This window comes from Oncorhynchus gorbuscha, linkage group LG06 (genome assembly GCF_021184085.1).
Source record: "Oncorhynchus gorbuscha isolate QuinsamMale2020 ecotype Even-year linkage group LG06, OgorEven_v1.0, whole genome shotgun sequence".
Lineage (NCBI taxonomy): Eukaryota > Metazoa > Chordata > Actinopteri > Salmoniformes > Salmonidae > Oncorhynchus > Oncorhynchus gorbuscha.
The window spans coordinates 40,741,518-40,768,989 of record NC_060178.1 but is presented as its reverse complement, the minus strand read 5'-3'; the positions used below and the strand labels follow the sequence as shown (position 1 = coordinate 40,768,989).

The window sequence follows — 27,472 nt, the reverse complement described above, 5'->3', positions numbered from 1 at the left end:
CTCTAGATAGATTCCAAATATACTTCATTCACACACACAAACACTCACACAGGCGCGTGCACGCACACACATGCCTCTCCTCCCCTTCTCTCCCTCCATCCATCTCCTCCCTCCCCTGCTCTACTCACCTGTCCTGTTGATCTCGATGATCTCCTCCTGGGCCAGAGGGCAGTCCCCTCCCCCCAGGCTGCCTGAGCCCACCATACCTGGCCCGGCAGTGGCCATGGCCAGGGCGTCTGGCTTGCAGTAGTTGGGCGAGCCCGGCATGGTGGGCCGAGGGATGTGCTTGCCCTTCCTCTTGGGCAGCTTCTGCTTGGCCATGGCCAGTGAGTAGTACATGCCAAAGTTGTTGACGATGACGGGCACAGGCATGGCAATGGTCAGCACCCCCGCCAGGGCACACAGTGCGCCCACTAGCATCCCCGACCACGTCTCGGGGTACATGTCCCCATAGCCCAGAGTGGTCATGGTGACCACGGCCCACCAGAAGCCAATGGGGATGTTCTTGAAGTTTGTGTGTTTGGCGGCCGTAGGGTCGTCAGGGTCGGCACCGATGCGCTCGGCATAGTAGATCATTGTGGCGAAGATGAGCACCCCGAGGGCGAGGAAGATGATGAGGAGGAGGAACTCGTTGGTACTGGCGCGGAGCGTGTGGCCCAGCACCCGCAGACCCACGAAGTGACGAGTCAACTTGAAGATACGCAGGATCCTGACGAAGCGCACCACTCGCAGGAAGCCCAACACGTCTTTGGCGGCTTTGGAATCCAGACCGCTCAGCGCCACCTCCAGGTAGAAGGGCATGATGGCAATAAAGTCAATGATATTGAGGGTGCTACTGAAGAACTCCTTCTTGCATGGGCAGAAGATCACGCGCATCATGACCTCGATGGTGAACCAGATGACGCACGTTCCCTCCACATAGGTGAGCCAGCCGTCGGTCACCACCTCGTAGACGATCTCCTGAGTTGTCACATTGCCCACCGTCACGTTTTCTGTTTTGTTGTAGATGGTGTTGAAGGCCTCGTGCGTCTCCAGGCAGAAGGTGGTGATGGAGATGAGGATGAACAGAAGGGAGAGGAACGCACAGTACTGTAGAGAGAGAGGGAGAAAGATGGTTAGGTTCAAGTTTTTTGTACATAGTTGCCTTTTACAGGATTATGTTTCTTGGGCTCATTGAATTCTCACTGACGCCTAACCCAAAGGATCACATGGATTTACAGATGATGTCATTCACAAACTGTATCACAGAAAACATGCAGCAACAGAGGTTAACCTAAACTGCAACAAAAAAACACCAATGGTTCCCACTTTGCATGAATAGATCTGTTTTACACAGTTTTAGGTCTAAAGCCAACGATTACACAGGCACTCTGATGAACTCACAGTTCAAGTGAACAAACCACATACCAACCATACAGTCGGGATTGGGGATTGGGGAGTAACGGATTACAAAAAAATGGTGACTGTAATTCGTTATGTTTACCAACAAAAATATTGTCGTCAGATTACAGAGATTTTTGAAAAACTAAATGATTACTTCTAGGATTACTTTTACATTCAGAAAAAACATTTGCACCAAAATTATTTGGTTATTTAATTATTTATTTATTATTAAAAACTTTCTGTTTTTTCAATTACATTTTCAGTGCAAATGTAAGTTTGTTCCACCTGAGCGAGTGACCACAAGTCAGAGACCAATATGATGACACACAAAACTAGCTGAAATCACTCAATTCTGCCTCAAGGACGAGACTCATAAATGTCAAACTACTAAAGAGGCCATTAGATAAAACATTGTCTTCTTCTAATGATTACCAACAACGATGAGACAGCCTACAGGGAGGAGATGAGGGAAGGTAGAAAGCTTCAAGTTCCTCAACGTACACATCACTGACAAACTGAAATGGTCCCCCCACACAGACAATGTGGTGAAGAAGGCTCATCAGCGCCTCTTCAACCTCAAGAGCCTAAATATATTTGAGTGGTGCCTGGCCCCTGAAACCCTCACAAACTTTTACAGATGCACAATTGAGAGCATCCTGTCGGGCTGTATCCCCGCCTGGTACGGCAACTGCACCGCCCACAACCGCAAAGCTCTCCAGAGGGTGGTGCGGTCTGCCCACACATTACTGGGGCCAAACATCCCGCCCTCCTGGACACCTACAGCACCCGATGCCATAGGAGGGCCAAAAATATCATCAAGGACATTAACCACCCGAGCCACTGCCTGTTCACCCCGCTATCATCCAGGTTAGAACAGGTGCATAAAAGCTGACACAGAGAGACTGAAAAACAGCTTCTATCTCAAGGCCATCAAACTGCTAAACGGCCATCACTAGCACATCAGAGACGGTTGCATATAGACATAGATTAGGAATCACTGGCCACTTTTAGAAATGGATTACAAGCCACTTAAATAATGTTCCGTATCTTCCATTACTCATCTCATATGTATAAACTGCCATCCACACTATTCCACAGTATCTTAGCCACTTTTAAATTGTTTACATATTGCATCATCAGTACGACCAAGAATATGACTTTCGCGAAGCGGATCCTGTGTTCTGCCTTTCACCCAGGACAATGGAATGGATCCCAGCCGGCGACCCAAAAAAATGACTTCGTAAAAGGGGGAAACGGAGCGGTCTTCTGGTCAGACTCCGGAGACGGGCACATCATGCACCACTCCCTAGCATTCTTCTCGCCAATGTACAGTCTCTTGACAACAAGGTTGATGAAATCCGAGCAAGGGTAGCATTCCAGAGGGACATCAGAGACTGTAACGTTCTTTGCTTCACGGAAACATGGCTCACTGGAGAGACGCTATCGGAATCGGTGCAGCCAGCTGGTTTCTCCGCGCATCGTGCCGACAGAAACAAACATCTTTCTGGTAAGAAGAGGGGCGGGGCGTATGCTTCATGGTTAACGTGACGTGGTGTGATCATAACAACATTCAGGTACTCAAGTCCTTCTGTTCACCTGATTTAGGATTCCTCACAATCAAATATCGACCGCATTATCTACCAAGGGAATTCTCTTCGATTATAATCACAGCCGTATATATTCCCCCCCAAGCAAACACATCGATGGCTCTGAACAAACTTTATTTGACTCTTTGCAAACTGGAATCCATATATCCTGAGGTTGCATTCATTGGAGCTGGGGATTTTAACAAGGCTAATCTGAAAACAAGACTCCCTAAATTTGATCAGCATATCGATTGCGCAACCAGGGCTGGAAAACCCTTGGATCACTGCTATTCTAACTTCCGCGACGCATATAAGGCCCTGCCCCGCCCTCCTTTCGGAAAAGCTGATCACGACTCCATTTTGTTGATCCCTGCCTACAGACAGAAACTAAAACAAGAAGCTCCCGCGCTGAGGTCTGTTCAACGCTGGTCCGACCAATCTGATTCCACACTCCAAGACTGCTTCCATCACGTGGACTGGGATATGTTTCGTATTGCGTCAGACAACAACATTGATGAATACGCTGATTCGGTGAGCGAGTTCATTAGAACGTGCGTTGAAGATGTCGTTCCCATAGCAATGATTAAAACATTCCCAAACCAGAAACCGTAGATTGATGGCAGCATTCGCGTGAAACTGAAAGCCCGAACCACTGCTTTTAATCAGGGCAAGGTGACTGGAAACATGACCGAATACAAACAGTGTAACTATTCCCTCCGCAAGGCAATCAAACAAGCTAAGTGTCAGTATAGAGACAAAGTAGAATCTCAATTCAACGGCTCAGACACAAGAGGTATGTGGCAGGGTCTACAGTCAATCACGGATTACAAAAAGAAAACCAGCCCAGTCACGGACAAGAATGTCTTGCTCCCAGGCAGGCTAAATAACTTTTTTGCCCTCTTTGAGGACAATACAGTGCCACTGACACGGCCCGCAACTAAAACATGCAGACTCTCCTTCATTGCAGCCGCCGTGAGGAAAACATTTAAACGTGTCAACCCTCGCAGGGCTGCAGGCCCAGACAGCATCCCCAGCCGCTCCCTCAGAGCATGCGCAGACCAGCTGGCTGGTGTGTTTACGGACATATTCAATCAATCCCTATCCCAGTCTGTTGTTCCCACATGCTTCAAGAAGGCCACCATTGTTCCTGTTCCCAAGAAAGCTAAGGTAACTGAGCTAAACGACTACCGCCCCCCGTAGCACTCACTTCCGTCATCATGAAGTGCTTTGAGAGACTAGTCAAGGACCATATTACCTCCACCCTACCTGACACCCTAGACCCACTCCAATTTGCTTACCGCCCAAATAGGTCCACAGACGATGCAATCTACACCATACTGCACACTGCCCTAACCCATATGGACAAGAGGAATACCTATGTGAGAATGCTGTTCATCGACTACAGCTCGGCATTTAACACCATAGTGCCCTCCAAGCTCGTCATCAAGCTCGAGACCCTGGGTCTCGACCCCGCCCTGTGCAACTGGGTACTAGACTTCCTGACGGGCCGCCCCCAGGTGGTAAGGGTAGGCAACAACATTTCCACCCCGCTTATCCTCAACACTGGGGCCCCACAAGGGTGCGTTCTGAGCCCTCTCCTGTTCACCCACGACTGCGTGGCCACGCACGCCTCCAACTCAATCATCAAGTTTGCGGACGACACAACAGTGGTAGGCTTGATTACCAACAACGACGAGACTGCTTACAGGGAGGAGTTGAGGGCCCTCGGAGTGTGGTGTCAGGAAAATAACCTCACACTCAACGTCAACAAAACTAAGGAGATGATTGTGGACTTCAGGAAACAGCAGAGGGAACACTCCCCTATCCACATTGATGGAACAGTAGTGGAGAGGGTAGTAAGTTTTAAGTTCCTTGGCGTACACATCACAGACAAACTGAATTGGTCCTCCCACACAGACAGCATCGTGAAGAAGGCGCAGCAGCGCCTCTTCATCCTCAGGAGGCTGAAGAAATTTTGCTTGTCACCGAAAGCACTCACAAACTTCTACAGATGCACAATCGAGAGCATCCTGTCGGGCTGTATCGCCGCCTGGTACGGCAACTGCTCCGCCCACAACCGTAAGGCTCTCCAGAGGGTAGTGAGGTCTGCACAACGCATCACCGGGGGCAAACTACCTGCCCTCCAGGACACCTACACCACCCGATGTCACAGGAAGGCCATAAAGATCATCAAGGACAACAACCACCCGAGCCACTGCCTGTTCACCCCGCTATCATCCAGAAGGCGAGGTCAGTACAGGTGCATCAAAGCTGGGATCGAGAGACTGAAAAACAGCTTCTATCTCAAGGCCATCAGACTGTTAAACAGCCATACAATAATACAGTAATACATGTATCACTAGCCACTTTAACTATGCCACTTTGTTAACATACTCATCTCATATGTTATATACTGCACTCAATACCATCTACTGTATCTTGCCTATGCCGCTCTGTACCATCACTCACTCATATATATCTTTATGTACATATTCTTATCCCCTTACACTTGTGTCTGTCTATAAGGTAGTAGTTTTGGAATTGTTAGCTAGATTACTTGTTGGTTATTACTGCATTGTCGGAACTAGAAGCACAAGCATTTCGCTACACTCGCAGTAACATCTGCTAACGATGTGTATGTGACAAATAAAATTTGATTTGATTTGCATCGCCCAGTTCATATGTACAGTGAAGTCGGAAGTTTACATACACTTAGGTTGGAGTCATTAAAACTGATTTTTCAACCACTCCACACATTTCTTGTTAACAAACTATAGTTTTGGCAAGTCGGTTTGGACATCTACTTTGTGCATGTCACAAGTCATTTTTCCAACAATTTACAGACAGATTATGTCATAAATATGATGTCAGGGCTTTAGAAGCTTCTGATAGGCTAATTGACATCATTTGAGTCAATTGGAGGTGTACCTCTGGATGTATTTCAAGGCCTACCTTGAAACTCAGTGCCTCTTTGCTTGACATCATGGGAAAATGAAAATAAATTAGCCAAGACAACAAAACATTTTTTGTAGACTTCCACAAGTCTGGTTCATCCTTGGGAGCAATTTTCAAAATGCCTGAAGGTACCACGTTCATCTGTTCAAACAGCTGTCATACCGCTAAGGAAGGAGACATGTTCTGTCTCCTAGAGATGAACATACTCTGGTGCGAAAAGTGCAAATCAATCCCAGAACAACAGCAAAGGACCTTGTGAAGATGCTGGAGGAAACATGTAAAAAATATCTATATCCACAGTAAGATGAGTCCTATATCGACATAACCTGAAAAGCCGCTCAGCAAGGAAGAAGCCACTGCTCCGAAACCTCCATAAAAAAGACAGACTACGGTTTGCAACTCCACATGGGGACAAAGAATGTACTTTTTGGAGAAATGTCCTCTGGTCGGATGAAACAGAAATATAACTGTTTGGCCATAATGACCATTGTTATGTTTGGAGGAAAAAGGGGTTTCACGGGGGTGGCAGCATCATGTTGTGAGGGACTGGTGCACCTCACAAAATAGATGGCATCATGAGGGACGAAAATTATGTGGATATATTGAAGCAACATCTCAAGACATCAGTCCGGAAGTTAAAGCTTGGTCGTGAATGGGTATTCCATATGGACAATGACCCAAAGCATACTTCCAAAGTTGTGGCAAAATGGCTTAAGGACAACAAAGTCAAGGTGTTGGAGTGGCCATCACAAAGCCCTGACCTCAATCCCATCGAAAATTTTTGGGCAGAACTGAAAAAGTGTGTGCGAGCAAGGAGGCCTACAATCCTGACTCAATTACACCAGCTCTGTCAGGAGGAATGGGACAAAATGCACCCAACTTATTGTGCGAAGCTTGTGGAAGGCTACCCGAAACGTTTGACCCAAGTTAAACAATTTAAAGGGAATGCTACCAAATACTAATTGAGTATATGTAAACTTCTGACCCACTGGGAATGTGATGAAAGAAATAAAAACTGAAATAAATCATTCTCTCTACTATTATTCTGACATTTCACATTCTTAAAATAAAGTGGTGATCCTAACTAACCTAAGACAGGGATTTTTTACTAGGATTGAATGTCAGGAATTGTGAAAAACTGAGTTTAAATGTATTTGGCTGAGGTGTATGTAAACTTCCGACTTCAACTGTATGTATATATATTCTTAATCCATTCCTTACTTATATATACGTGTATTTTGGGTATATTTTGTGAAACTGTTAGATATTACTTGTTAGATATTACCGCACTGTCAGAGCTAGAAGCACTAACATTTCACTACACCCGCAATAACATCTGCTAAACACGTGTATGTGACCAATAAAATTAGATTTGATTTATATTACAAATTTACCATCTACTGCAGGATAAATCCATGTTAGAGTTTACATAGCTGGCCATAAATAGATGTTGCATTTTTACTTCATGGGTTGGTTATGTAGTCTTCATCTAACCCGTTGCTTTCTACGACAGGCTATATCTTTACATAAAAAACAACAGTCTGTCCGATTTTCTGTCATTCCAATTCATTTAATACCCCTTGATCTTCAAAAATTGAAAACAGGCCTAACTATTAGATTCGACTAGTTGTTTAACTGAGCTGCTATATTGTACAAATTCATGAAAACAAAAATGTGCTTTTTGGTCTTAAATTCAGATTTTATCTTAAATAATGCAACCAAGCCTTATTACACTCTTGAATAATGCAAAAATGTGCACGCATGTACAAACAATTAAAGGGTTTATTTTCTCATTAGTACACACATTAAATGTAGCTTGCAAGACAATAACACAGCTAGCTAGCTAGAACACCATTCATAGATGGTAACTGGTTTATCGCCTATTGACGATAGTATCTTCTGACCAGGGCAGTTTTGTTAAAATTTCCGACGCTTCCTCTAAAAATGAACATGCATCGCTTGCAGTACGGTTTTGGAAACATAAGTAGCATATATTTCATATCAGCGCAAAATAATACAAATACAAAATAAGTTCAATTACTAGACACCTTAATAGGGTTACGGTTCACACACAGCCATATTCCCATGTTACAGCGCATGTTTACGGAAAACAGACGAAGATAGAGTGTCTGACTACCTGTGCTAATTATTTATCTGCGTCTCCGAATACCTGTGTGTAAACGGAAGATGGACGCCACAAACATGTTGTCACTGAAAAATACTGTCTGCTGCAACTGTGGTAAAACGTATTTTGCATATGTGAAATTATTTTGATGTGATATGAAAGTAGAGTGATGTAAGTTTCTAGATCTGTACAGCAATTGAGATGGAGTGTTAGGCTGTTTTGGTTTCCAGAGCTAATTCACCTTTAAACAGAACATGTATGGTCCTTGGCTCCTTTCTTCCATTATTGGGCTAGCTAGCTAGTAATGTTAGCATATCAAACATGAACTTTCACCCCTCTCATACGAATATAAATGTACATTTTTATTAATATCATATAAGTCAACACCGTTGAGCTTCCATTTTTTTTAAAGCTACGGGCGACAATTTGAGAATGTAACAAGTTGTTAATGCAATTTCAGATGAAAACTCAATAAAACTAGTTTAAAATATAATGAACATGTCTACATTTCAGCTGTTTCAAAAACATTACTCTGCTATTAGTATTTCTACTGTATGAATGTTGGGCTCAAGGACACAATTCTGTTTACACTCCCCTGCTTAGAGGGGGGCATCTGTTGGACGAGTGTCGTGCGCGACCTCCGGAGATAGCATTCGAGACATGAGAAATACGCAAGTTTACATTACAGTAGTTTCTCTCGAGAATAGATACCATTAGAATCTCTCAAAATCCGCCTTAACTCTTGTCAATGAGAATAGACACATAGCTTTGGACAATCAGCTGACTGTGAATGTAAATAAAATATTTGCTGAATGAATGTTCCCTGATATGTAGCTATATATATATATGTGCTGCGTTTTGGGTCATTGCAGTGGTACTGTAGTGTGCATTCAGACCTGTGCTTCTGATAAAAGACGGAAGATAGGTGGTGCCAGACACCACGAACAACAGACCAAAAATACACACTTAGAGAGAGAGAGAGAGAGAGAGAGAGAGAGAGAGAGAGAGAGAGAGAGAGAGAGAGAGAGAGAGAGAGAGAGAGAGAGAGAGAGAGAGAGAGAGAGAGAGAGAGAGAGAGAGAGAGAGAGAGAGAGAGAGAGAGAGAGAGAGAGAGAGAGAGAGAGAGAGAGAGAGAGAGAGAGAGAGAGAGAGAGAGAGAGAGAGAGAGAGAGAGAGAGAGAGAGAGAGAGAGAGAGAGAGAGAGAGAGGGATGCAGCTAAAACAGTATGGACATCCTGAATGCTGCAATCTCATTGACACTGCACTGAGACAGAAAGAGAGAGAGAAATGGTGAGAGAGGGAGAGAGAGAAAGAGCTGGGGGAAAAGAGAGGCAGAGGTAGAAATCGGTGAGAGGGGGATTCAAGATGGAGTGTGACTGTACAGTAGAGACAGAGCGAGGGGGAAAGGAAGAGGGAGATGAATAGAGAGCGAGGGAGAGAGAGAGAGAGATGAGGGTTAGTGAGTTACGACGCTGTGGGCAATGCGCGGCCACCATTATGAAAACAGACATGTCATGTTCGCCTTCACATAGATAAATGTCTATTGATTGAACCGGTGTGCCTGTTTAAAGCACCAGGCCTTTTCTTCTCTCGGCCCCCTGGATCAATAGTACCTGTTCATCTCAGGCACACGGAACCTCACTCTCTCTCACACAACCGACCTGAATCCAAACTAACCCAACCCAGCTTCAACCCAACCCAATCTCAACACTGCCTAACCCAACCCAACCTCAACCCAGCTTCAACTCAACATAACCTAACCCAACTTCAGCCCAGCCTCAACCAAACCAAACCGAACACAACCTCAACCCAACCTAACTCAACCAAGCCTCAACCAAACTTAACCTAAACCAACCTCAATCTAACCAAGCCTCAACCTAACCAATCGGCAACCCAGCCTCAAACTATGGCTGGGCAATATATTGAATTAATTAGATTCATGTTTAGATTAGATTCAAAGTATGTTTTAGTACGATATTCCAAATGCCTGTATTTATGTCCACTTGTTCTCGTGTTGTCTTTTTGGTCGCGCTCCTTCTGCTGTGACTGTGCAACTTCCAATTTACACACAAATACCAACCTCATCCCCCTGCCACTGAGAACAACAAATAGGAAAAATAACTTTTTCCTCTCTGACAAAATGCGATTTCTCCTCGCCATTTGCGGTTTGGTCCAGCAGAACCGCTCATATAGACGGTGAAACACATTGAGACATTATTTTACAATAATAAACTAAAACTTAATGAGGCACTATGCAGAAATCGCTCCACTATTTCTTGGTTGCTAAAATTATAATAGTTTGCCTAATTTCAGTTTGTGTGACAAAACAAGCAAAGTTATAGTGTAGAGAATCATTGCACCGTCTAAACGGCTGTGAAATATATTTTCGATTAACAAAAAATATTGTATTTGAAGCTGTTTGAAGCTTAAACCAAAAGTAAAAGACGCAAAAACGAAAACTTAAGAACAAAGTGGACAGGCTAGCATGCTGTTCAAACAGTGGGAGATGGACAGAAGGGTGTGTTCATACATACGCGAGCATCCTGGCGGGCTGCATCACCGCCTGGTACGGCAACTGCTCCGCCCACAACCGTAAGGCTCTCCAGAGGGTAGTGAGGTCTGCACAACGCATCACCGGGGGCAAACTACCTGCCCTCCAGGACACCTACACCACCCGATGTCACAGGAAGGCCATAAAGATCATCAAGGACAACAACCACCCGAGCCACTGCCTGTTCACCCCGCTATCATCCAGAAGGCGAGGTCAGTACAGGTGCATCAAAGCTGGGACCGAGAGACTGAAAAACAGCTTCTATCTCAAGGCCATCAGACTGTTAAATAGCCACCACTAACATTGAGTGGCTGCTGCCAACACACTGACACTGACACTGACTCAACTCCAGCTACTTTAATAATGGGAATTGATGGGAAATGATGTAAATATATCACTAGCCACTTTAAACAATGCTACCTTATATAATGTTACATACCCTACCTTATTCATCTCATATGTATACGTATATACTGTACTCTATATCATCGACTGCATCCTTATGTAATACATGTATCATTAGCCACTTTAACTATGCCACTTTGTTTACTTTGTCTACATACTCATCTCATATGTATATACTGTACTCGATACCATCTACTGTATTCTGCCCTGTACCATCACTCATTCATATATCCTAATGTACATATTCTTATCCCCTTACACTGTGTATAAGACAGTAGTTTTGGAATTGTTAGTTAGATTACTTTTTGGTTATTACTGCATTGTCGGAACTAGAAGCACAAGCATTTCGCTACACTCGCATTAACATCTGCTAACCATGTGTATGTGACAAATAAAATTTGATTTGATTTGATACCAAATTCAACTGTTCTACCCTGTTAGCTAGCAAATAGATCCAAGTTGGCTAAACCTTAAATATAAAGATTAGCAGGCTACGCACTAGCACATGGAATTGTGCTTCAGAGATTGCTTTTGAGACCTGTGTACATTTTCTATAACGGCTGCTACAAGAAGTTGGTCATTATTAGTGATTGTGCATTATGCATGGTTTTGGTCAAATTTGTAACAAAAATTGCATTTTCATAGACAGTTAAACTAATTTGATAAAATAATTACATTATTAGTGGGTCATTATTGTGGAAGGTAGCCAAAGTATAATTTCACAAGCCATGAATTCATTAAATTATTGTTGACTGTTTAAAATGCAGTGTATTTTACCTTTACTTGTACAACAAAGCTTATTTAGAGAAAACATTTCAAAAATCAAGAAAAATGTGCTTTTCTTTCAAAAACAAGGACGTTTCTAAGTGATCCCAAACTTTTGAACGGTAGTGTATATTCTGAATCGCCCATAAATAAATAAATTGAGGTATGATTTTTAGGCCATATCGCCCAACCTCTCTCTGCCTCGCCCTCTACCTCACCTCCTGCCTTTCTCTCGGTCTTTCTCTGCCTCAGTCTCTATATGCCTCTCTTTTTCTGCATCTCTCCAGCTCCCCCTCTGCCCCCCCTCTGCCTCTGCCCCTCCGTCTCTGCCCCTCGGTCTTTGTCTCCTCTGCCCCTCGGTCTTTGTCTCCTCTGCCCCTCGGTCTTTGTCTCCTCTGCCCCTCTGTCTTTGTCTGCCCCTCTGTCTTTGTCCCTCTGTCTTTGTCTCCTCTGCCCCTCTGTCTTTGTCTCCTCTGCCCCTCTGTCTTTGTCTCCTCTGCCCCTCTGTCTTTGTCTCCTCTGCCCCTCTGTCTTTGTCTCCTCTGCCCCTCTGTCTTTGTCTCCTCTGCCCCTCTGTCTTTGTCTCCTCTGCCCCTCTGTCTTTGTCTCCTCTGCCCCTCTGTCTTTGTCTCCTCTGCCCCTCTGTCTTTGTCTCCTCTGCCCCTCTGTCTTTGTCTCTGCCCCTCTTTCTCTGCCCCTCTTTCTCTGCCCCTCTGTCTTTGTCTCTGCCCCTCTTTCTCTGCCCCTCTTTCTCTGCCCCTCTTTCTCTGCCCCTCTTTCTCTGCCCCTCTTTCTCTGCCCCTCTTTCTCTGCCCCTCTTTCTCTGCCCCTCTTTCTCTGCCCCTCTTTCTCTGCCCCTCTTTCTCTGCCCCTCTTTCTCTGCCCCTCTGTCTTTGTTTCTGCCACCCAATGAATTCCCTTTATGTAACACGTCATTACAGTCACTTATATACACAAGTGTGTGTGTGTGTGTGTGTGTGTGTGTGTGTGTGTGTGTGTGTGTGTGTGTGTGTGTGTGTGTGTGTGTGTGTGTGTGTGTGTGTGTGTGTGTGTGTGTGTGTGTGTGTGTGTGTGTGTGTGTGTGTGTGTGTGTGTGTGTGGTGTTGCTGTTTCCCCCTCTGCAGCGTTCCCCTCCCCTCCTCTCTGTTCCTTCGCTATCCCCTTCCTCCTCCCCTTTCTTTCACACTGAAATCGCTCTCTCCCTCTCTCTCTCACTCACTTGCTTGCTCTCTACCTCTAGATCTTTAGCTCTCCCATACCTCCACACTCCTCCTCCTCCTCTGTCTCTCTCTCTCTCCCTCCCCTTCCCTCTCTCTCTGGTCTATGCAGTAAGCTGCCTGAATGTATCGGGGTCCTTCCAGAGCCCTGGCTGCAGAGTAGCAGCAGTCTTGCGAAATGCCTGCTCAGATCTCAGTATAGAGAGAAACACGTACATCTGGAAAGGGAGCTTGCGTTTCATACAACACAAAACATACATGCACAAGCACACACACATGCAGGTACACACATACAACAACATTTCCCAAAATATTAAAGCCTAAACACACTCAACCGACATTATGAATATCAAACCAACCCAGTGGCTCCAGTGTATATATACCTTTACATTATATTATAGATGTCTTTGAGGATGTTTCTCAAATGCAGCAGTCGGGCCAATCTTCTCATGACAGATTTTTTTTTTTTTTTTAAACAGCCCAAATGAGTGGTCTGGATGCTCCTGGGAGAGCTGCTTAATTCCCCCAGCCTATTAACATGAACTCATTTAACAAGTCTCATCTCATCTCACTGTGGCCTGGAAACGCTGATGATGAGGAGACCCGTTTCCGTGCCGACTAGAGACACCGGCGAGCCCATTGCCTGTGATGTCACCTGCCTCGCCTCACCATCCTAAAGCACTCAAGCTCCACTTTTGGGGACTCTTTATTTTGTATGTGTTTGCAAATCTAGTTTCTCTTTCCATTGGATCTTTCTCTTTCTGTTGCTTTATCAAACATTTAACAGTTCCCTCCCTTGACATGCATGTTTTATTATAGATGGTGTGTGTGTGTGTGTGTGTGTGTGTGTGTGTGTGTGTGTGTGTGTGTGTGTGTGTGTGTGTGTGTGTGTGTGTGTGTGTGTGTGTGTGTGTGTGTGTGTGTGTGTGTGTGTGTGTGTGTGTGTGTGTGTGTGTGTGTGTGTGTGTGTGTGTGTGTGTGGAGATGTTTAACTATACTTGTGAGGCGAGAAGTCCCCACAAGATTGGTAAACAAACAAACATTTGACCAACTGAGGACATTTTGCCAGCCCCCACTTGGAAAAAGGCTAATTCTATTGAGTTTGGGGTTAGAATTAGTGTTAGGTTTAGAATTAGAGTTTGAGGTTAAAGGTTAGGTTTAGGTGTTAAGGTCAGGATTAAGGTTAGGTTTAGGGGTTAGAGAAAATATGATTTGAGTGTCCACAAGTTAAAACAAGAGGTGTGTGTGTGTGTGTGTGTGTGTGTGTGTGTGTGTGTGTGTGTGTGTGTGTGTGTGTGTGTGTGTGTGTGTGTGTGTGTGTGTGTGTGTGTGTGTGTGTGTGTGTGTGTGTGTGTGTGTGTGTGTGTGTGTAACCTTGGCTGGAGCAAAAGCCTGCCGTTCCCCTGGCCCTTGCAGTTGCAGGGTGAGATATTCCCCATTTCTAGCAGCTCACAGGCCCCTACTATCCTCCTAGTCCATGACTGTGACTTAAAATCCTTACTTCCTCAGTCCTTGTTTCATCCATCCTTGTTCCCTTGGAGGAACAGATCGAAGGTCCCTCCACTCTGACCTCTTCGAAAACGCTTTGAGAGGGAGGTGAAGAATGGAGGAAACAATGATAGAGGAAGCAAGGATTTGACAACTAGTAATATTTTCAGACACAAGAGGAAAGTGTGCTGAATGAACCCTGTAGGGTGTGTCCCAAAGTGCACTATGTAGGGAAACGGGTGCCATTTGGGACGCAGTCAGACTAACAACACACCTACTGATGGAGATGGACTGGCAGACGGCCCTTCTGGTAGAGGTCAAGTCAGAGGAATGGCCTAATCTCAACCTCCCCCTTCTGAAGTGTATGGGTTTAAAAATGGTGGAAACTCTCCTCCAGCCAATGCTTACACCAATCCAATTATTTTAAATGCATGCAGGGAAGGGTGGAGAATGGGGATGCATGGGCCCCGGTTAAACGTAGTGCACTACATAGGGAACAGGGTCCCATTTCAGACACAGCCCTGGTCTACCTGACCCAGATGTAAGAGTGACAGTGACGAGGGTAGTGCTGTGAGGAGAACACTTAGTAGTGGGTTTTCAGTCACACTGAGACAATGGGGTTGTCTTGTAGGCTATATTGTCCTGAACTCACACACACACTGAGTCTGCCAGTCAGTCAGTTGCACACACACACACACACACACACACACACACACACACACACACACACACACACACACACACACACACACACACACACACACACACACACACACACACACACACACACACACAGTGAGTCTGTCAGTCAGTCAGTCAGTTGCACACACACACACACACACACACACACACACACACACACACACACACACACACACACACACACACACAGTGAGTCTGTCAGTCAGTCAGTCACACACACACACACACACACACAGTCAGTCAGTCACACACACACACACACACACACACACACACACACACACACACACACACACACACACACACACACACACACACACACACACACACACACACACACACACACACACACACACACAGTGAGTCTGTCAGTCAGTCAGTCAGTCAGTTGCACACACACACACACACACACACACACACACACACACACACACACACACACACACACACACACACACACACACACACACACACACACACACACACACACACACACACTGAGTCTGTCAGTCAGTCAGTCAGTGCGCACACACACACACACACACACACACACACACACACACACACACACACACACACACACACACACACACACACACACACACACACACACACACACACACACACACACACACACACAGTGAGTCTGTCAGTCAGTCAGTCAGTTGCACACACACACACACACACACACAGATGCAGACACACAGACACAGACAGACTCAACACTGCAATGGCCTGAACATCATACTGCACACTGCAATGGTCTGAGGACATCTTTAAACACTGCACCAATATGAAAACCCTCGACATTGCAGCAGAGTAGGGGAGGAGGGGGGAAGAGAACAGAAAGAGGAGAGAGGTAGAGGGATAGAGATGAGGGGGAGAAAGAGACAGAAGGGTAGAGAAGGGGGAGGAAGAGAGAGAAAGAAAGAAAGAAAGAAAGAAAGAAAGAAAGAAAGAAAGAAAGAAAGAAAGAAAGAAAGAGAAGAAGAGTGAAATGATTGGACCGATGTCTAAGAGAGAGTAGGAATTCAATTAAAATGTAGGATGAAGGTGACGCTGATTAATAAATTGTTGTTTTCATAAATAAGTGATTATTTACAGTGGTTACGTCTTATGAATAAGTGTGTGATATCAGTAGATCTGTCTGCCTGGAAAAGTGACCCGCAGGATTACTTAAGAATTAGAAATTACATTTGAAAGGTCTTAGGTTTGACAATGGACATGACAGGGGGTGTTTCTAAACAGTTTTTGGTGTCTTTTTGGTACGTTATTAGGATCCCCATTAGCTGTTGCAAACGCAGCAGCTACTCTTCCTGAGATCCACACAAAACATGACATAATTACAGGAGATCAACAGACAAGAACAGAACTACATTTAAAAATGTAAAGACACACGTAGCCTACATATCAATGCCTACACACAAGCTAACTAGGTCAAATAGGGGCGAGGCATTGTGCCGTGAGGTGTTCCTTTATCTGTTTTTTGAAACCAGGTTTGCTGTTTATTTGAGCAATATGAGATGGAAGGAAGTTCCATGCAATAAGGGCTCTGTATAATACCGTACGCTTTTTTGAATTTGTTCTGGATTTGGGGACAGTGAAAAGACCCCTGGTGGCATGTCTGGTGGGGTAAGTGTACGTGTCAGAGCTGTGTGTAAGTTGACTATGCAAACAATTTGGGATTTACAACACATTGTTTCTTATAAAAAGAAGAAGTGATGCAATCAGTCTCTCCTCAACTCTTATCCAAGCGAGACTGGCATGCATAGTATGTGCTGATCTGTTCTGGACCAGCAGGCAGCTTAACTTGGTATTTCCTTGCAGCACTGGTCCACACGACTGGACAATAATCAAGATTAGACAAAACTAGAACCTACATAACTTGTTTTTTGGAGTGTGCTGTAAAAAAAAGCAGAGTATCTCTTTATTATGGACAGACATCTCCCCATCTTTACAACCATTGAATCTATATGTTTTGACCATGACAGTTTACAATCAAAAGGTAACGCCAAGTAATTTAGTCTCCTCAACTTATTCAACAGCCACACCATTCATTACCAGATCCAGCTGAGGTCTGGAACTTAGGGAATGATTTGTACCAAATACAATGCTCTTAGTGTTAGAGATGTTCAGGACCAGTTTATTACTAGCCACCCATTCCAAAACAGACTGCAACTCTTTAAGGGTTTCAGTGACTTCATTAGCTGTGGTTGCTGATGCATATATGGTTGAATTATCAGCATACATGGACACACATGCTTTGTATAATGCCAGCGGCAGGTCATTGGTAAAAAAAAATGAAAAGAGAAGAGGGCCTAGAGAGCTGCCCTGGGGTACACCACACGTTACATATTTGACATTAGAGAAGCTTCCATTAAAGAAAACCTTTTAGTTCTATTAGATAAATAGATCTGAATCCACGACATGGCAGAGGTTGAAAAGCCATAACACATATGTTTTTTCAACAGGTTATGGTCAATAATATCAAAGGCTCCACTGAAATCTAACAGTACAGCTCCCACAATCTTCTTATTATCTATTTATTTCAACCAATCATCAGTCATTAGTGTCAGTGCAGTACATTTACATTTACATTTAAGTCATTTAGCAGACGCTCTTATCCAGAGCGACTTACAAATTATGTTGAGTGCCCTTCTCTATAAGCATGCTGAAAGTCTGTGTTGTAGCATTGTATTTGGTCAAACACAATTTTTTCCAACAGTTTGCTAAGAGCTGGCAGCAAGCTTGTAGGTCTGCTGTTTGAACCAGTAAAGGCCACTTTACCGCTCTTGGGTAGCGGAATTACTTTTGCTTCCGTCCAGGCCTGAGGACATGTAAGGCTCAGATTAAAAATATGACAGATAGGAGTGTCTATAGAGTCAGCTATCATCCTCAGTAGCTTTCTATCTAAGTTGTCAATGGCAGGAGGTCTGTCATTATTGATTGATAACAATAATTTTTCTACCTCTCCCACTCGAACTTTACAAAATTCAAATTTGCAATGCTTTTCTTTCATTATTATTTTTTGATGGATGAATAGAATTGCTCACTGTTCATTGTTGGCATTTCCTGCCTAAGTTAGCCCACTTTGCCAATTAAGTCATCTTTAAAATATTTGTCAACATCAAATGGTTTTGTGATGAATATGAAAGATGGAGGTTGAATTTGTCTTTCTGCCCATAATTTCATTTAAAGTACTCCAAAGTTTTTTCCATCATTCTTTATATCATCAATCTTGGCTTCTTTTTGTTGAGTTTAGTCAAATAATTTCTCAATTTGCAGTAAGTGAGTCAGTAAGATGTGCAGCCAGACTTATTAGCCACTCCTTTTGCCCCATCTCTTTCAACCATACAGTTCTCAATTCCTCATCAATCCATTGAGCCTTCACTGTACTAACAGTCAGTTTCTTAACAGGTGCATGCTTAGCAATAATTGGATACAGCTTTAGAACAAAGTTCTACAGTATTAGTAAATCATTTTTAAAAATGTGATCGTTACATGTGGATGATCTTGTTCCTGTAGAGTTTGTTAACACCCTGGTAGGTTGATTAATAACCTGAACCAGATTACAGGCACTGGTTACAGTGAGAAGCTTCCTCTTGAGTGGACAGCTTGATGAAAACCAGACAATATTCAGGTCCCCATGAAGGTAGACCTCTCTGTTTACATCACAAAGACTATCAAGCATTTCAAACATATTATTTAGATACTGACTGTTAGCACTTGGTGGCCTATAGCAACACCCCAAAAGAAAAGGCTTTAGATGTGCCAAGTGAACCTGCATTGTCGGAACTAGAAGCACAAGCATTTCGCTACACTCGCATTAACATCTGCTAACCATGTGTATGTGACAAATAAAATTTGATTTGATTTGAACCACAACACTTCAATTACACTTGACATATTGCAAGGTCTTCTCTAAGCATTACAGGGATACGGCGCTGAATATATACAGCAACACCTCCCCCATAAGCATTTCTGTCTCTTCTATAGATGTTATATCCTTGTATTGCTACTGCTGTATCATCAAATTAATTATCTAAGTGAGTCTCAGAAATAGCTTATTTATGAATGTTATCTGATGTTATCAAGTTATTGATTTCATGAACCTTATTTCTAAGGCTACATATATTAATATGGTCTATTTTCAGCTCTTTCCTGGGTAGCTTATCAGAGAGACAATACTGCAATGAGCAAACAAAGCAAGATAAAGAATATATACATTCAGCAGTCCATTAATCAATTGTTGTGTGTGTGTGTGTGTGTGTGTGTGTGTGTGTGTGTGTGTGTGTGTGTGTGTGTGTGTGTGTGTGTGTGTGTGTGTGTGTGTGTGTGTGTGTGTGTGTGTGTGTGTGTGTGTGTGTGTGTGTGTGTGTGTGCGTGCGTGCGTGCGTGTGCGTGTTTGTGCTGCGGGGTTGAAGCTACGAACCCATAGGCTTGGCTCTCTCATCCCTTCCAGGCTTCTGGGAGGGAGGGTGGACAATGAGCCTGTCATAGCAGATGTAAGCAATGTCCCCACACACTCTGGCAGCTTTCATGACTGGGATCAGTTCTTTCCTCTTCTGGCGCACAGCTTCAGGATAGTCCTTGTTGAGGAAGATGTACGTTCATCTCAAGTTCTTGTCTCTTTCCAGAACAGCTACCTTGTCCTTGAACCTCATGAACTTGACCACTATTGTCCTGGGCCTATCACTTGGGCCGGTGGTGGGTTTTCCAGTCCTGTGGGCGCTCACCACCTCAATCTTTCTGTGGTCCATCTTCGATTTCTCAGAGATCATTTCCCTCACTTTGTCCTCAGACTCCATCCAGGAGAAAGTCCTTATCAAAAATATATTATCGGAGATGGATAGGTGGGACAGCTAGGAGTATTTGGAAAGACAATGTGATCCTTTCTAAGGCACCCCTTATCAGGTTTTGGCGGTATCCAGATTGTCATACCTTTATACCAACATGAGGCTGCTGAGGAGAAAATGGCTCATAATAATGTCCTGGAGACCATGTGTTTGATGTACTTGATACCATTCCACCATTCTTCCCAATTAAGGTGCCACTAACTTCCTGTGCTTCATACCGACCTTGTACCCTCGCGGGATATTCGGTAAAACTGGCACTAAACAAGTAATCCGATGTTTAGCAATGCTAACAAGTACATGTAAAATCCCATAGTGAATGCTAGGTAAATGCTAAGGAGCACATTGCAAAACTTTTATACAGTCTCTGACAAAACTATTTAAAGGACAGACATCCCAGCCCATAAAGTTCTACAAATAACAAAAAAATGCTACTCACAGTTTGCTGCACGCACAAAACAAATATTAGACAGCAAGGCTCTTGTTTCAGGAGGGGATTCCCTGCTGTTTCCAAGATAAACTTGATTTTTGCAAGAAGCTTACCACTTATCTAGATAATTAGCTACTAAATTAGCAACCCAAATGCACAACTGCAGAGAATTTAGCACATTTTAGACAGTTAACTTAATGGTTATAAGATACTGCATCTAGCTGGCAAACATTTAGTTGTGAATTCCATACTGTAACTAGATCACCTGGCGCTTTCTGCACAACAGTGAGTGACTCACAAGGCTCCGGTCTCTCGTCGTTGTGTGCTTGTAAACAACCACCACGTGACTACCGGTAAGCTTCATAATGAAAAATAATGTGACAGCTGAAATGAAGAACGCAATGTGCTTTATCTCCCAATGTATTGCACAAGTTGACTGCAGGTATTTACTTAAAAAGTAGCTACAAATATTCAAATGTATTAAAAAAAAATTCAAAGAAATTGTTCACGGTTTTGAAAAAACATCCCGTGACTATTTCCAAATACCCCAGTATATGTTATAAACGGCATACCACCCAAGCCTACCCAAGCCTCTAATTTTACCCACATTCTTAACTTAACTATTTCTAATCTAAATCTGAAACAAGCACAGACTTCATCATCATCCCCATAGCTCTCTCTGTTTTGCCCTCCCTCTCTCTGTCTCGCTCTCTCTCTCTACTCCCACAAAGTTAATCTCTCGCCTCTTTCCTTTTCTCTCCTTTCCCCTCCAATCCAAGCCCTCTCCCTCACTCCCCGCTCACTCAAGTCCAAGTGACCTCATTTTCATTGATGCCTCCTCAATCTCACAGCTCTCCTATGGCTTCCTCTCCTCCTCTTCTCTTCCTCTCATATCGTTCTCTTCCTCCCCTCCGCTATTCCTCTCCTTCTCTTCCTCACACTGATTTTTCCTTTCTGTTTTGCCATCTCTGGTCCACTTTAATCGAAGAACCGTTCAAAAAACCTTTAAAAGCCTCCATAGATGCTTCACAAATGCTTCACAAATCATTTATAAGAAAAAGTAATGAGCTTCAAAGTTTATTTGTTTAAAGTAGGATGGCCATCTATTCCTCTCTTTCGGTCTCTTTTATTGTTCTCTCTTCCCTCGTCATGGTAACTCCACCTCTCCTTTTTATCTCTTAGTGCTTCTACTAAAGTTGTTTTACACCTCTTTCTTTCTGTCTTTCTCCTCTCATTCCTCCATCTCTCCTCTTTAACCCTTCCATTGTTTAGTTTGAATAATACATGTGCTTGGAAACATTCCACAGTCCACTGACATGTACACTGGCCATTAGGCAAACTGGTGTTCCCCCCTTAAAAAAGGCCTTTTAACAAAAATACAAACCTTTCTGGCTTCTTGAAAGAAACTAAGTGGTCTCAGGATCAAGAAGTTCGTACACACAAACAAGCACACACACACACACACCTGCTTGTACATAAAATACATAAAAGTGGATATTAACAACATTCTCATTAATGGTCTCACTTAATAAGAGAGAAAAAGGAAGAGAGCAAGAGAGGTAGTTAAAGAGATTGGGAGAAAGAAAGCGAGAGGGAGGGACTGAGACAGAGTGAGTGAATGAGGGAGATAGAGAGACAGAGACAGAGACAGAGACAGAGACAGAGAGACAGAGAGACAGAGAGAGAGAGACACACAGAGAGACAGAGAGAGACAGAGAGAGACAGAGAGAGAGACAGAGAGAGAGACAGAGAGACAGAGAGACAGAGAGAGAGAGAGAGAGAGAGAGAGAGAGAGAGAGAGAGACAGAGAGAGACAGAGAGAGACAGAGAGAGAGACAGAGAGAGAGACAGAGAGAGAGAGAGACAGAGAGAGAGACAGAGAGAGAGAGAGACAGAGAGAGAGAGAGAGAGAGAGAGAGAGAGAGAGAGAGAGAGAGAGAGAGAGAGAGAGAGAGAGAGAGAGAGAGAGAGAGAGAGAGAGAGAGAGAGAGAGAGAGAGAGAGAGAGAGAGAGAGAGACAGAGAGGATAAAAGAAACAAGAGGTGGCAGGAAAGGAGGAGTGATGAGAGAAGGGTAGGAGAGGAGGAAAAGAAGAGGTAGTGAGGTGTAAAGGGAGAGAGAAAGAGAGCTTGGGACAGCAGATCACAACAGACTATTAACATCAATTAGGCTGTATTGGAGACGAGCCCCGCTCACAAGTCACCACAGTCAGATCATACAGCACAGCACAGCACTGATCTAACATCACTGAGGGGGAGGGAAACCGAGAGCGAGACAGAGAGAGAGAGCAGGGGAATCAGGTTAGACTAGAGAGAGAGAGCATGGGAATCAGGTTAGACTAGAGAGAGAGAGCAGGGGAATCAGGTTAGACTAGAGAGAGAGAGCAGGGGAATCAGGTTAGACTAGAGAGAGAGCAGGGGAATCAGGTTAGACTAGAGAGAGAGCAGGGGAATCAGGTTAGACTAGAGAGAGAGCAGGGGAATCAGGTTAGACTAGAGAGAGCAGGGGAATCAGGTTAGACTAGAGAGAGAGCAGGGGAATCAGGTTAGACTAGAGAGAGAGCAGGGGAATCAGGTTAGACTAGAGAGAGAGCAGGGGAATCAGGTTAGACTAGAGAGAGAGCAGGGGAATCAGGTTAGACTAGAGAGAGAAAGTCAAGAGAGGTAGCAAGAGAGACACCCAGCTATCTATTTATTCTGGTACTTTACGATTACTTCATTTGTCAATTGTACACAAGGTCCAACCGAAATTTGACTTCTGCTTTATCCCAACCCATCCAAAAGATACATGCATATACAGGCTGGAGAGGTAAGAGCAGGGGGTTGCCACACTGGGCACCCATGGAACAGTTGTTAACTGCCTTGCTCAAGGGCACAACAGCAGGCAATGGCATCTAGGATTTGATACCAGCAACTCTCCGGTTGCCAGCTCACTTCCACCAGATCTTTCCCGTCAGATCCGGGATCCAAACTGGCAATCCTCCGGCTGCTGGCACGCCTCTCTAACTGCTAGGCGACCTGCTGCCCCTATACATGGACCTACAGTGTCCTTCCACAATATAGGCATGATAGGCTAGTCAATACCTCAATGCATGTTGTTACCATAACATGAGATGTCAAACAAAAAGGTAGGTTTCCTGTGGGCTAGGTGGTCTAGCCGCCTGTGTCGCCGCCCTACAGCAAGCAACACCGATATGTGTTTGAATCAGAGTATCTGACCCACTGTCTATGTGACCCACTCTCTTCTCATATCCACTTTCTCTCTCCTCTCTGTCAAATTTTTGTTGGGGGGGTGGGGGTCTCCAACTACATGTCATTGTATTTGGCCAAAGTGTCCCAACAGTAAGATACCTACAAACACTGCCCTCTATCTGTGTGTGGCAGAACTAGTCCTCTCATGTTCCTAGGGTGGTACTGTAGTGCATAGCAGGTCTCTCTCTCTCTCAGCACTAGCACTAGCACTGTGCTATATTCATATCCCAAACCTTAGACAGCCCCAGAGCTGTAGAGAGGCTCTTCAGAGTATTAGCACTGAGTCGGAGAGAGAAAGAAGGGATGGAGAGAAGGAAGGGATGAGAGACAGACGGCGAGTGGCGATGGAGAGAGAGACAGACAGAGAAAGGAGAGACAGCAGAGAGAGAGGAGAGATGAGGAGAGACTAGAGTTGCTACCTAAAACAACCCAGCCTGCTAAACACTAATGCACCGATCCACCTCTTCCTGTCTGAATAGACAACACAACACGCAAGTACAGTTGATGAGCAAGAAGTGGAGGCAGAGTAAAACAAACACACACAAGCACGGAAAGTCTTAATGTGAAGAGACGCAGGACACTCTTCGCCTGTCCCCATAAGAACCCTTGTTGGTTCCAAGTAAAACCCTTTTTGGTTCCAGGTAGAACCATTTTGGGTTCCATGTAGATCCCTCTGTGGAAAGGGTTCTACATGGAATCCAAAAAGGTTCTACATGGAACCAAAAGGGATTTACCTGGAACCAACAAGGGTTTTTCAAAATGTTCTCCTATGGGGATAGCCAAAGAAACCTTTTAAGTTCTAGATAGCACCTTTTTTCCCCTAAGAGTGGAGACACAAACCAATCGTAATGCACACACACAAATCACACACACGTTGGCCCAACCCAACCCCCGGTGTGCAGTTGAGGCCAAAGCATTAAACGTAGAGCATAGACTAGAGGACAGCGCATAACGACTAGATTATAGAAGACAGCCAGGCCCAGGCAGGAAGCATCCAGGCAGGGCACAGCGTTTATTGAAACCTCATGGGGAATAACAGATGCAAATGTAAAGAGAAGCTATTTGTAGTCCAGTCACCTCCATGTCGCTCCAGTCAGCCTCACCCCACTGTAAGAACACACACACACACAGCACTGTAAGGAGACAAAAATCATTCTTTAACCTGTATCATCCTCTTCATCTACACTGATTGAAGTCGATTTATAAAGTGAGATCAATAAGGGATCATAGTTTTCACCTGGATTCACCTGGTCAGTCAATGTCATGGAAAGAGTTTTGTACACTCAGTGTATACTACCACTATATGGTACTACTACCATTATATACTACCACTATATACTATCTACCACTGTTACGGCTCTCGTTTGTGGAATGACCGGACCAAGGTGCAGCGTGGTAGGCGTACATCGTCTTTTTATTGATGACACCAAAAGAAAAATAACAACGACAAAATAAACGAAAGCGCACAGTTCTGTAAGGCAAAGAAACTATACACAAAACAAGATCCCACAAAACCCAAAAGGAAAATGACAACTTATATATGATCCCCAATCAGAGACAACGATAGCTGCCTCTGATTGGGAACCACACTCGGCCAAAAACAAAGAAATAGAAAACATAGACTTTCCCATCAGAGTCACACCCTGACCTAGCCAAACATAGAGAAAAATAAGGAACTCTAAGGTCAGGGCGTGACAACCACTGTATTCTACTACCACTGTCCTAATACTATATACTACTACCAAAATAGAGTGCATTCAGAAAGTACTCAGAACCCATTTCAACATTTTGCCTTATTCTAAAATTGATTGAATAGTTTTCCCCCACTCATCAATCCACACACAATACCCCATAATAACAAAGCAAAAACATGGTTTTCAGCCATTTTTGCAAATGTGTTTTAAAAAATAAATGAAATATCACATTTACACAAGTATTCAGACCCTTTACTCAGTACTTTGTTGAAGCACCTTTGGCAGCGATTACGGCCTCGGGTCTTCTTGGGTATGATGCTACAAGCATGGCACTGTATTTGGGAAGTTTCTCCCATTCTTCTCTGCAGATCCTTTCAAGCTCTTTCAGGTATGATGGGGAGCATCGCTGCACAGCTACTTTCAGGTCTCTCCCAAGATGTTCGATTGGGTTCCAGTTCTGGCTCTGGCTGGGCCACTAAAGGACATTCAGAGACTTGTCCCGAAACCACTTCTGTGTTGTCTTGGCTGTGTGCTTAGGGTCATTATTCTGTTGGAAGGGGAATATTCGCCCCAGTTTAAGTTCCTGAGTGCTCTGGAGTAGGTTACCATCAAGGATCTCTCTCTACTTTGCTCCATTCATCTTTACTTCAATCCTGACTAGTCGCTCAGTCCCTGCCTTTTGGCAAACTCAAAGTGTGCTGTCATGTGCCTTTTTACTGAGGAGTGGTATCTGTCTGGCCACTCTACCATAAAGGCCTGATTGGAGGGGTGCTGCAGGGAATGTTTGTCCTTCTGGAAGGTTCTCCCATCGCCGCAGTGGAACACTGGAGCTCTATAAGAGTGACCATCGGGTTCTTGGTCACCTCCCTGACCAAGGCCTTTCTCCCCCGATTGCTCACTTCTTCTAGGAAGAGTCTTGGTAGTTACAAACTTCTTCCATTTAAGAATTATGGAGAACACTGTGTTCTTGGGGACCGTCAATGCTGCAGAAATGTTTTGGTCCTTTGATCTCATAGCTTAGTTTTTGCTCTGACATGCATTGTCAATTGAGGGACCTTATATAGAGAGGTGTGTGCCTTTCCGAATCATGTCCAATCAATTGGATTTACCACAGATGGACTCCAATCAAGTTGTAGAAACATCTCAAGGATGATCAGTGGAAACAGGATGCACCTGAGCTCAATTTCGAGTCTCATAGCAAAGGGTCTGAACACTTACAGTGGGGCAAAAAAGTATTTAGTCAGCCACCAATTGTGCAAGTTCTCCCACTTAAAAATATGAGAGAGGCCTGTAATTTTCATCATAAGTACACTTCAACTATGACAGACAAAATGAGAAAAAGAATCTAGAAAATCACATTGTAGGATTTCTTATGAATTTATTTGCAAATTATGGTGGAAAATAAGTATTTGGTCACCTACAAACAAGCAAGATTTCTGGCTCTCACAGACCTATAACGTCTTCTTTAAGATTCTCCTCTGTCCTCCACTCGTTACCTGTATTAATGGCACCTGTTTGAACTTGTTATCAGTGTAAAAGACACCTGTCCACAACCTCAAACAGTCACACTCCAAACTCCACTATGGCCAAGACCAAAGAGCTGTCAAAGGACACCAGAAACAGAATTGTAGACCTACACCAGGCTGGGAAGACTGAATCTGCAATAGGTAAGCATCTTGGTTTGAAGAAATCAACTGTGGGAGCAATTATTAGGAAATGGAAGACATACAAGACCACTGATAATCTCCCTCGATCTGGGGCTCCACATAAGATCTCACCCTGTGGGGTCAAAATAATCACAAGAACGGTGAGCAAAAATCCCATGACCACACGGGGGGACCTAGTGAATGACCTGCAGAGAGCTGGGACCAAAGTAACATCAGTAACACACTACGCTGCCAGGGACTCAAATCCTGCAGTGCCAGACGTGTCCCCCTGCTTAAGCCAGTACATGTCCAGGCCCGTCTGAAGTTTGCTAGAGAGCATTTGGATGATCCAGAAGAAGATTGGGAGAATGCCATATGGTCAGATGAAACCAAAATATAACTTTTTGGTAAAAACTCAACT

General features: G+C 44.1%; 1 protein-coding gene across 5 annotated transcripts in view; it reads right to left on the bottom strand.

Annotated features, from left to right (window-relative positions):
• LOC124037969 (potassium voltage-gated channel subfamily C member 1-like) overlaps nucleotides 1-27,472 on the bottom strand; it is a 147,059-nt gene that overhangs the window by 76,634 nt on the left and 42,953 nt on the right. For all 5 annotated transcript variants that reach the window (XM_046353286.1, XM_046353288.1, XM_046353287.1 and 2 more), the window contains exon 2: nucleotides 129-1,089. In XM_046353286.1, the coding sequence (XP_046209242.1) occupies nucleotides 129-1,089 (961 nt within the window). The remainder of the gene's footprint in view (nucleotides 1-128; nucleotides 1,090-27,472) is intronic.